Source organism: Cetorhinus maximus, chromosome 5, assembly GCF_964194155.1.
Source record: "Cetorhinus maximus chromosome 5, sCetMax3.hap1.1, whole genome shotgun sequence".
In the NCBI taxonomy this organism is placed as follows: domain Eukaryota; kingdom Metazoa; phylum Chordata; class Chondrichthyes; order Lamniformes; family Cetorhinidae; genus Cetorhinus; species Cetorhinus maximus.
In genome coordinates, this window is record NC_135883.1 from 7,094,391 (window position 1) to 7,106,536 (window position 12,146).

At 40.9% G+C, this 12,146-nt stretch overlaps 1 protein-coding gene across 6 annotated transcripts in view; it reads left to right on the forward strand.

Moving 5' to 3' along the window:
- dtnba (dystrobrevin, beta a) overlaps positions 1 to 12,146 on the forward strand; it is a 461,468-nt gene that overhangs the window by 116,521 nt on the left and 332,801 nt on the right. For all 6 annotated transcript variants that reach the window (XM_078541481.1, XM_078541476.1, XM_078541482.1 and 3 more), the window contains exon 4: positions 2,096 to 2,309. In XM_078541481.1, the coding sequence (XP_078397607.1) occupies positions 2,096 to 2,309 (214 nt within the window). The remainder of the gene's footprint in view (positions 1 to 2,095; positions 2,310 to 12,146) is intronic.

Here is a 12,146-nt window from a genome sequence, read left to right on the forward strand (position 1 = left end):
TTGGAATGTTTCCTCAGTGAAAGAGAAACACACATGGCACATTTTTGTCTGATTTTGGATTTGGTAAAAGATGGCAACCATCTTGATGGAGTTTTCTTCCATAACCTGAACCTTGTTTAAGCTTTGGAAACCCATCCAGTTTGATCGATGCTGCATCGACGTCTTTTTTGTTTAACCAAAATCTCTGTTCTCACAAATTTTACCAGCTCTCCTTCCCTCATAACAGAGCGGGCTGCTCCGAACCTATTTATCACCCTCTTAAATCAGTATTATTTTATTTCCAGCTGTGTATAACATTCACAAAAGCACGGTGTAAGATCAAAGCCGAAAGGAGTTTTAAAAAAAAAAATCAGAGAATTGCTGAAAAAGGAAACAGGCTGTCGAAGGTTTTTGTTTTGCATCTTCAAGAATGTGAGCAGCAGGTGAAACTAGCTGTTTCATGCTGCCACTATGTCATAGCAGCACGAGTGGCAATTTCCACTACTGGGATGCTGCTATTGAGCCAAAAAGCTTCTTTCGATCTGCCGATCACTCAAATGAATAATGTGGTATATGAGTTTTGGTGCTGGTGTGATGTCCGATGCGTAGGTAACACGTCCCCATGAAACAGCACACACTTTTGGTTTTTAGCAGTAGAGCACTGACCATACTCGACTAGCCCATGCTTGCAAAACACGGAGCATAACGTCTAATTTTAGATGTGATTACACGATTGGACATTTGCTGAACAATTCAGAACATGCTAGAAGCTACACTAACAATCAATTTAAGATGATCTGCCTGGCTCACTTAAGCTTACTAAAAAGCTTATTGTATCTTTTAGTAATAACTGGTTGGATATTTCCTATCTCCTTGACGAGTTTGTTTTGGTAGTTCTGCTGCTGTCTAATAATCCAGAGAGCTAAACTGACAATCTGGAGGCATGAATTCAGATCACACTGTGGCAGCTTGTCAGTTTGAATTTAGTTAATCAAATAAATATGGAATTAAGAAAATCTAATATAAGTAATGGTGACCATGAAGCTATCAGATCGATGTAAAAACCCGACTGGTTCACTGATGTTTTTCAGGAAAATAAACCTGTTGCCCTTTAGGAAAGGAAATCTGCTATCTTTACCCAGTCTGGCCTATATTTGACTCTAGATCCAGGGCAATGTGGTTGCCCTCTGAAATGGCCTAGCAAATGACTCAGTTGTACCAAACTGCTACAAAAACGTACAGTAAGAATAAAACTGGATGGATCACCCAGCATCGACCTAGGCAAAGGACTCTGATACAACAAAGGCGCACACAGCCCAGGCGGCTTTGCAAAACCCTCCTCACTACATCTTGGGATTTATGCCAATATTGGGTGAGCTAGTCAAGTAACAGCCTGACATAGCCACGCTCACAGAATCATACCTCTCAGGCAACATCCAGACCCCTTTCATACCATCCCTGGCTATGTCCTTTTTCACTGGCAGGACAGACCCACCAGAGGTGGGGTTTTTTTTAATTCGTTCATGGGATGTGGACGTCACTGGCTAGGCCAGTATTTATTGCCATCCCCTAATTGCCCTTGTTCAGAGGGCATTTAAGAGTCAACCACATTGCTGTGGATCTGGAGTCGCATGGCACAGCAGTATACGTTCTGTACCCTTGATAGCCTTAGTGCTGCTTCCAAGTGGTGCTCAACATGAAGGAATGTTAGTTCGTCAGTTGAGGGAGAGCGATAGATGGCAATCAGCCAGAGATTTCTTTGCCCATGTTTAATCTGAATCCAGGAGGCTTTTTGGGGTCCGGAGTCAATATTAAGGGGTTGCAGCATTATTCCCTTCCGATTGATTTTGCTTCCCTCCTCCTAATAATCTGACACTGAATCACCAACACTCGTGAAATGAGTGGGATCATCATATGCTGCATTTCAGTGGTGTCCACTTGCAGAGTGGATTGGTCTGAAGATCCTGTTCTGATTTCGATGCATGTCAAAGATAAAGTGCAGTGCAGTTGAGGTTAATTTCATGTTGTCTAAGATAGATTTCTATCCTTAGGAATTGCGAGGCAATGTGGGTCTATGTTTTTTGCTTTGACAATTCATCCTCCTTCTCGTCTACAGTCCACCTTGTTGATATATGGAACCTGATTGAAGCTTTTCGGGACAATGGCCTCAACACCCTGGACCATAGCACAGAAATTAATGTATCTCGATTAGAGACCATCATTTCATCTATCTATTACCAGCTAAATAAACGCCTTCCAACCACCCATCAAATCAGCGTGGAACAGTCCATCAGCCTGCTTCTCAACTTCGTCATAGCAGCGTACGACAGGTTAGTGCTCATGTAGCCGTGCACATAAAGGTCGCTGTCAGGTTAGGAGCACTCCATTGTTGTTACGCGTATTTTATTTTTGATGAAGTCACTTTTATCATTCATATGAGAATTCTCAAGTACTCTTTTCCAAATCTTTGATATGATGTCAATTATGTGGAATGTCCCGGAGCAGTTCCATTGTGAGCTGTGCTGGGCCTGAGAAGTCGGATCCAGCTTTGGTTTTCACTCTCTTGACATTTCGCAGCCTGTAGCACACCATCCAGGGTTTGCACTGGAATCGCTCTCCAGCTGGCTTGAAATCTCATCCCACAATGTTTACACTGGAAATACCCTGGGAGTGACTCATGAGGAAGTTCTCCTCCATAATTGACATCATTGAAATGACTGAGCACGGAGGGAGAACCTCTTTGTGAATCTGCGAATTATAGAATGTCACAACACGGGAGGCCATTCAGCCTTTGGTACCGTCCCATCGCTTTAGTAGAGCTATCCAACTTTTCTCACTCCTCTGCTGTTTTCTCATAGCCCTGCAAATTTTTATCAAGTATTTATCAAGTCCACTCTGAGAGCTTTTATTGAATCTGCTTCCCGCACCCTTTCAGGCAGCACATTTCAGATCATCATAACTCGACGTGTAAACAAATGTTTGGCATTGGTCCTTTTGTCAACCACAGAGCCTGTGTCCTCTGGCTGCTGACCTTCCTGCTGCTTAAGCAGCATCTCCTCATTTACTCTAACAAAACTCTTCATGATTTTGAACACCTGAATCACATTTCCCTTTCACCTTCTCTACTCCTGGGATAACAATCCCAGTTTCTTTAGATCGCCACAGAACTGAAGTCTTTTGTCCCTGGTAACATTCTGGTAAATTCCCCTATGACGTCAACATCCCACATGAAGTGTGGTGTGTAGAATTGGCCACAATACTCCAGCTGGTGCCTAACCAGCATTTTATAAAGTTTCCTAGCTTTTCGATTCTGTTTTCCTTTTGATAAAGTCAGGACCCCATACGCCTTTTCATCAACCTTCTCATCCTGTCCTGCCGTCTTCAGAAACTTGTGTATGCCCACCTCTGGGCGTCGTTGTTTGTGTAGCCTTTTTTAAAATTGAACCATTCAGTTCATATTGCTTCACTCATTCCTCCTAGCAAAATGAATCACTGTGCCCATATCTGTATTAAATTTAATCTGTCATGTTCTGTCCATTTCACCAGAAATGGCGCTGACTCATACCGGGGTCCGGTTTCAATAGTGATGGCTACCTTCTGGTTCATCCTTGTTCAAAAAACCAAGAATAAGGACCAAGGCTCACCGAGTTCTCCTGAAGTCTGTTGATATCCTCCTCGCTGTTTACTAAGAGTCTCCATATAGTGCTAAAGTTGACACTTAATCAAAAATGATTGCAGAGAGAAATGTTTTCTTATATGAAATTTGAGTGTATTGAACAAAAGTTGCTTAAGCTTCCCCCATACCCCATAAGATGTTCTGTTCTCCATTAGAATAAAATAATAATAAAACACATAGCAGTAGATTTCTGCTTGCCTCTCTTTGCCCACCTGTTTGACTGTGTGTGTCATAGGTAGATGTTTTTGTGTATATCTGCTTGCATTTTGAAAGCTGCGTAGCAGATTTGGCATCCAAGAAAGATGAAAGACCATGCAAGAGGGAACTTTTTTTCCTTCTATTTTATCACCATTGCTCTTAAAGGCACTGACTCAACCCCACTGGGGTGGGGTTGCAATAGTGTTGGCTGCCCTCTGGTTCATTTTTGTTCAAAAAACCAAAATGAAGAGGCAAAGCTGACTGCTAAAGTTGAAGAGAATAAAGGAGAAGATTGTTAGGAAGTCGTGATTTGGTGGTTCTGAGTTCAATTTAAAACAGCTCAAAATTGTAGAAGAGATAAAAATGAGGATGTTGAGGACCTCCAGAAATGTGAGGACCTTGTGTTGGAGACAGTAAAGTGTGTTTTGATGCAGCAGGTGATGTGTGCCAGGTGGACCAAAGCCACAAGGGAAACCTGGCCACGATATCACAACGTGTGTTGATTATGAGAAGATTTGTGCACTGAATTCAGAAGTAATGAGTCCAGTAACACCTTTAGAAATTTTAAAAATTAAATTAAAACATTTATTAACAAAAGAAAATAATTCAAACACATACATAAGATTATAGTTACTTGATATTATAACAAATCCCAAAATTCCTAATTAACCTGACTCCCAACTACAAACCCCCTTTAAGGCAACAGTCCAACATATAGTTTAAATGTATAAAATCCAATCCAGCAAGGTTACCCCAGCATCCTCTCGACAGTGGAATTCCAAAGGCTTTTTAACACAACTTTAGTTATTGGGGCAGCACTTTTTCTTCAGAGTGGCTAGAGGCTTTTTTCCAAGCCTGTTTCACACAATGTATCTTTTAGATCTTCCATAGCCAACCCCCACATAGCCTTCCATCCTTCTTCATATATGTTTCCCTTTCTTTAATGTGTAAAATCCCATTGTTCTACATGTCTTTGGAAACTTACTTTTCTCATAATATAAAAATCTTTCCTGTCAACATTATGGTCAGCACTTTGTGAAAAATAAAGATACTGCTTTGCTTCACTTGTCTTGTTAGTTGTAAACATTACACCATCCCTTTGAAAATCAAACAACCCCTTCACTTATCTAAAATGCAAATTTCATTCACACCCTACCTGTGAAGCCACATCCTAATTTATCCATCTCCATTTCCAAAATTCCAATCTTGTAATCTAAGCGCCTCTAGTCTAATTAAGTCAGTGACACAGGCAGAATCATCCACGCTCTCACTCACCAGCCTACAATAATATGAAAAATAAGATAGTTTCATGACACCTCCATTCTTATGGAAAAATTAGCCATCATAATTTGAAAAGACGGCTTCATTTTCTCAACCCATCTTACATTTCTTACCATACTTATCTAGTTATACAAACTACTACATTACCAGGTGCATGCATTAACAGAACAATATACAACAAATCCTTTGTATCAACAGAGGTCATTTCAGTCCAGTGTCCAGGTTTTAAATGTCCAGTTTCCTTTGTGCTTTAAACTCTTAACAATGTATCTGCAGTTAGATTTTCTTATACAGGAACATGTATAACCTGTAAATTAAACGGTTGCAATAATAAACTCCAGCTGAACAGTCTTGCAGCTTGGTATCGAAATTTGTCCAGAAATTTGAAAGGATTGTGGTCTGTATAAACAATTGTTTCTGACAAATTGCTTTCAACATAAACCTTGAAATACTGCATTGCTAACACCAGTCCGAGAGTCTCTTCTTTTCAGTGGTCGAATATCTTCTCTGATGTACTTTCAGCCTCTGAGAAAAATATCCCATCGGTTTCTCAAATCCAATTTCATCATCTTATAACATTTCAGCCCCAATACCTACATTACTTGCATCAATCGCCAACTTAAACTGCTTGACATAATTACGTGCTGCCAAAACCGGTGTCGTGGTCAATGCAATTTTTAAACTGTCAAATGCATCCTGACACTCCTGTGTCCATTGAAACTTCTTGTTTTTTTTTTAGTAGTTTAGTCAATGGAGCAACCACACTGCTTTAAAATTTGGTACTAACTTCCGGTAAAACCCACTCATGCCCAACAATCTCAAAACTTCTCGTTTTGCTGTAGACACTGGGAAATTCATGATCGCTTTTACTCCCCATCACTCGGAGCCACCTTACCACACCCAATGGTACGGCTTAAATATGTAATTTGCGTTTTTTGCAAATTCACTCTTAGCCAAGTTCACCACCAAATTAGCTTCTCGCAGTCAATCAAATGGTTCTTTCAGATGTTGCAAATGCTCTTCCCACATTTGACTGAAAACCATCAAGTCGTAGATATAAACAGCACAATTGTTCAGCAATTACTTTGTCAGTCTTTGAAATGTTGCTGGTGTGTTCTTCATACCAAATGGCTTAACTTTAAACTGATACAGCTCATCTGGTGTCACAAAGCCAATATCTCTTTTGCTGTCTCCAATAACAGCACTTGCCAATATCCTCTCAGCAAGTCCATCTTTCTGATAAACTTTGATTGTCCCACTTTCTCAATACAATCTTCCAACCGTGGAATAGGATATGAATCCACTTTTGTCACTGCGTTTAATTTTCGATAATCTACACACAGTCTTTGGGCTGAATTTTGCCGTCGGTGAGCAGGGGGCGGGACCCGCTCGCCGACGCGTAAAATGACGCAGGATGACGTCGGGCGGAACTCCAGACGTCACCGCGCCCCATTTAAATTTTCAGGAAGGCGGGGGGTGTAGCAAAATCAGCTGCGGGCCCGCCGACCTGTCAATGGCCAATTGAGGCCATTGACAGGATCATTTAAGCAATTAAAGGACCTGCCTGTCCAACCTTAAGGTTAGCGGGCAGGCCAGGAGCCCCGGCGGGGAATAGAAAAGACATGAAACCTCATCCACAGGCGGGATGAAGTTTCATGCAGAGTTCTAAAAAGTTTAATCAAGTTATAGTGTAACTTATGAACATGTCCCATCTCATGTGGCATTATCACATGAGGGGGACATGTTAGGGAATTTTTTTTTCTATTTTTAATCTTTTTCAAAGTGGAAGCGATCTCCCTGAGGCTGCACTTAGCCTCAGGGAGATGTGCGCTCTTTCGTGTGTATGCGCGAAAGAGCGCGCACTCGCTTTTAGGGAATCCCCCCGCCCGTACAGGGAGTGCATAGCGCCTCTCGCCGGACATCACGCTGGGCGGGCCTTAATTGGTCCGCCCATGTAAAATGGCGGTGGGGCCCGCTTCTCCGGCGGGGATCAGCTCCCCGCCCACCGGAGATTAGGTCAGGCCCGCCCGCCCGACAGGCAGAAAATTCTGCCCTTTGTGTTCCATCCAGCTTCATAACCATCACAATAGGTAAACTCAAGTTACTGCAACTAGACTCAGTGATGTCATATTGAAGCATGAATTTGTACTTGCTGTAGTTTTATTGGGTTCAATCTATAAGGATGTTGCCTTATTGAAACTGAATCACCCATATCTACATCATGTGTGCCTAGGTTTATCCTCCCCCGTTTATTCCCACAATAGCTTTGTGCGACTGCAGTAGCTTCTCCAAATCACTTTCTCACTTGTCTGGAAGGTAACTCAATATTACATTTAAATTTTGAAGCACCCCCTCATTGTCCAGTTTGATTCGAGAAAAATCAATTTCAGAATCTTTCATTTCCACCTCTTTCTCTTTATCTACCACCACGAATACCTCCTTTTGACTAGCTTCCCTGTCAAAGTACCTTTTAAGCATATTTACATGACACATCTGTTGCTTCTTTTTTCTATCTGGAGTATGTATTAAATAATTTACTTCACTCAGTTTCTTCTCAATCCTGTAAGGTCCACTAAACCTTGCCTTTAATGGTTCACGCAATACTGGTAATAAAAGTAACACTTTTCTTCCAGCAACAAAACTATGAACTGTGGCTCTCTTATCGGCCTTTGCCTTTGCCACCTGCTGTGATACCTTTAAATGTCCTTTAGCTGACTTACTTGCTCTGTTCAATCTTTCTCCTGAAGTTTGTCGCCTAATCCAGGAGATTAATTTCCAAATTCTGATCCACTAACTTCTCCTGAATCAACTTGAGTGCTCCCCTTACTTCATGATCATAGACTAATTCAAAAGGACTAAATCCTGTGGATTCATTAGGAGCATCCCTAGTAGCAAATAACAAGAATGGAATTCCCCCATCCCAATCCTGTGGACAGTCTTGACTATAAGCCCTCATCATAGTTTTCAAAGTTTGATGCCATTTCTCTAAAGCACCTTGTGATTCAGGATGATAAGATGATGACTTAAACCGCTTTTCCCCATGCGGCTCATTACTTCCTTAAACAGCTGTGACTTGAACTCCGAACCCTGATCCGACTGTATTTCTTTCAGTAGCCCGTACCTCGTAGAATAGTTGATTAAATTTCTTACAATTCTCTTTGCTGTAATACTTTGTAAAGGTATCACTCTGGAAACCCAGTAGACACATCCATAATTGTCAGCAAGTCTTGATTTCCACTTTTAGGCTTAGGGAGGGGCCCTACACAATTAATCGGGACCCTGGTAAAAAAGTTCCTCAAATGCTTGAATTGGAACTATAGAGGTGCCAGTTTAATTACTGCTTGAGGTTTTCCTGTCACCTGACATGTGTGACATGTTCTACAGAATTTGACTACATCCTTATGCAATCCAGACCAGTAAAAATGTTTTTGTATTTTCGCTTGTGTTTTCCTAATTTCCACAAGTCCCACTATTTTAATTTCATGAGCTTTCTCAATATCTCATACCTGTATCCAGATGGTATAGCACATGCCCACATGTCCGTCCTTGGCCTGCTGCAATGTTCCAGTGAAGCTCAACGCAAACTGGAGGAACAGCACCTCATCTTCCAATTAGGCACTTTACAGCCTTCCGGACTGAATATTGAGTTCAACAATTTTAGATCTTGAACTCTCTCCTCCATCCCCACCCCCTTTCCGATCCCCCTTTTTTCCATTAATTTATATAGATTTTTCTTTTCCTACCTATTTCCATTATTTTTAAATGTATTTCCATCCATTGTTTTATCTCTACCTTTTAGCCTATTTCGATCCCTTCCCCCCACCCCACCCCGACTGGGGCTATCTGTACCTTGCTTGTCCTGCTTTCTACCCTTAATTAGCACATTCCTTTAGATAATATCACCAACTTCAACACCTCTTTGTCCTTTTGTTTATGACATCTTTTGGTTATCTCCACCTATCACTGGCCCTCTATCCAGCTCTACTTGTCCCACCCCCCCCTGAAACCAGCTTATATTTCACCTCTCTTCTATTTTTCCTTAGTTCTGTTGAAGAGTCATACGGACTCGAAACGTTAACTGTGTTCCTCTCCACAGATGCTGTCAGACCTGCTGAGTTTTTCCAGGTATTTTTATTTTTGTTTTGGATTTCCAGCATCCGCAGTTTTTTTGCTTTTATCCAGCTAATTGAATATTAGCATCTTTTCCTTGCCTTTCAAACTCCTCCTCTCCCTGTTTCAACCTGTGAGTTGTGATCTCATTATTACACAATCTGGAAACAACCCAGGATGTTCTCCCTGCAACATCTCTGTTGAATATGCCTCCATAGGCTGCTCAACCACAGTAGGTGTCACCAATATCTGTGACCCAGCTCTATCATTATCTAAAATAGATTGAACCCCTGTAATAGGCATTTTTTCCACTACTCCAACAATCACCTCACCTGTTTTCAACTTACTTTTTAAATTTACCTTCCACAATGAAATAGGTTTAATGTCTCCACGAATTCCACTTTATTACTACTCTTTCCTGCAACACTCCCTCTGGACAACAAATAGCACTATCCCATAACATTAAGGATTGAATAGCCCCTGTATCCTTTAAAATTTTAATATCTTTGCCTGCTCCACCCTGTACACATGCAAAAACTTTCCCTTCACATAGAAAATCTTTAAACATTTCTGTAACCTGCCCTTCAGCACTCCCTTGGGTAAATTGTGAGCACATTCCTACTTCTTTGCCTATCACTGATTCTTCCTGCTTCACCTGTACACAACCCACTGACTTCTCCTGATTCTGGAGCTCAGAACCCAGAACTTTTATTTCCAAAGCTTTTCTTCTATCCAATTACTGCAATGGGTTTTCCCTGTAGCCTTCAATACATTGAATTCATGTGCCCCACCTTATTACAATGAAAGCACCTCAGTTTACGAGTATTACTTCTATCCTCAGCACCTTCCTTTTTTGGTCTGAAAAGAAACTTCCTGAAAATTTCCAACTGCTCCTCCTCTTCCTTGACCACTTCTATCCCTCTCTGATTTAAAAGGACAAATAAAAGGTTTAGATCTATGAACTAGCTCATAATCATCAGCAACCTCTGCTGCTTGCCTAGCCGTTTAAACCCTCCGTTCCTCCACATGAGTTCTCACTACCAAATCGAATATTTAACTTCTTCCGGAAGAATTACTTCTCCAAGAGCTGCAAATCTTGTCTCTACCTTTCGCCTCCAACTCAAGTTTTTTCATTTGGAAATGAACCTTAGCCAATTCAGCTGACTCACTAGCTTCAGGTATCCCTTCCAATTTCAAATGCTGTGTTATTACTTCAATTATGTCTGCTTTCTTTGCCCCTGTGGTTAAACCGAACTGCAATTTATCCGCCAATTCTGTTAACTTGACCTTAGTTACTTTTTGTAAACCAATCAGAGTTATGCCTTCTACTCCCTGAAAAGCCTTAGCTTGGACAAAGCCATATTTGCAGTCTCACGCCTTTAACATCCCTCAACACCAACTCCCGAGTTCAATATTCTTCTCGTACTCGTAGCATTTAAGATTCACCAACTCCCAGCCAATCAAGGAATTTAAAAGAATTCTGGATGAGCCCCCCCCCAGTTTTGTTATGATGTGGCAGGTGATGTGTCCCAGGTGGTCCAAATCCACCAGGGAAACTTGGCCACGCTATCACAATGGTTTTGCAATTTGTGTGTTTATTGCAAGAAGAATTTTGCATTGAATTCAGAAGTAATGAGTCCACTAACACCTTTATAGCGACTTTAAAAATTAAATTAAAACATGTATTAACAAAATAAAAGAATTCAAATACATACATAAGATTACAGTTACTTGATATTATAACAAATCCCAAAATTCTAGTTAACCTGACTTCCAACTGCACCCCCTCCTTTAAGGCAGCAGTCCAAAATAGATTTTAAATTTATAAAGTCAATCCAGCAAGGCTACCACAGCACCAACTTGACAGTGGAGTTCCAAAGGCTTTTTAACACAACTTTAGTTATTGAAGCAGCACTTAGTGGTTCAGAGAGGCCTTTTTCCAAGTCTGTTTCACATGGTGTATCTTTCAAGATTTTACATGGCACTCTCCCACATAGCCTTCCATCCATCTTTATATATGTTTCTCTCTCTTTAATATGTAAAATCCCATTGTTCTACATGTCTTTGGAAACATACTTTTCCCATAATATAAATATCTTTCATGCCATTATTTTGGTCAGCACTTACTTGAAAAATAAATGTATTGCTTTGCCTCACTTGTCTTGTCAGTTGTAAACATTACATCATCCCTTTGAAAATCAAACAACACTTTCACTTATCTAAAAATGCAGATTTCGTTCACACCCTACCTGTGGGGCCTCATCCTAGTTTATCCATCTCCATTTCAAAAGCTTTGTTACGCCTACATTTTATAATTCCAATCTTGTAGTCTAAGCGCCTCTAGTATAATTGAATCAGTCACATAGAACCACCCACACTCACACCCATCAGCCTACAATAATATGATGAAAAACGTGATATGAAAAATCTTAGTTTCATGACAAGTGAGCCTTTATTTCAACATGGTGTAGGGAGATGGTGTAAGTGGTATATTTGGAAAGTTCACAGGAGTACAATAGAATAGTGAGAGACCAGAAATATTGCAGTGGAGATAGAGTTTGGAAGCAGGAAATGAGGAAGGAGCCAACTGATTCATAACTGGCACTTTCCTGTGTTCTGTCCATGAAAGTCAGCAGAGCCTCCTTAGACATGGAGCAGTATTGAAGTCTTAGAGAAATGTGGGCTTTATAGACATTAAGTGGGGATTTTAAACTCCAGGAGGTGTGGTGATGGGGGACTTAAAATTACAAAAATCATTAAACCCATCTCAATCACGCCCCACTTCCAGATTTACTGGAGGTGGGTTGGGGGGCGTTGACTAATCTGCTCTCCTTAATTTGGTGAAGCTATGTGCCGCTAATTTCACCACAGCTTTAAATTTAAGTGCGGGGATCCAGATTCC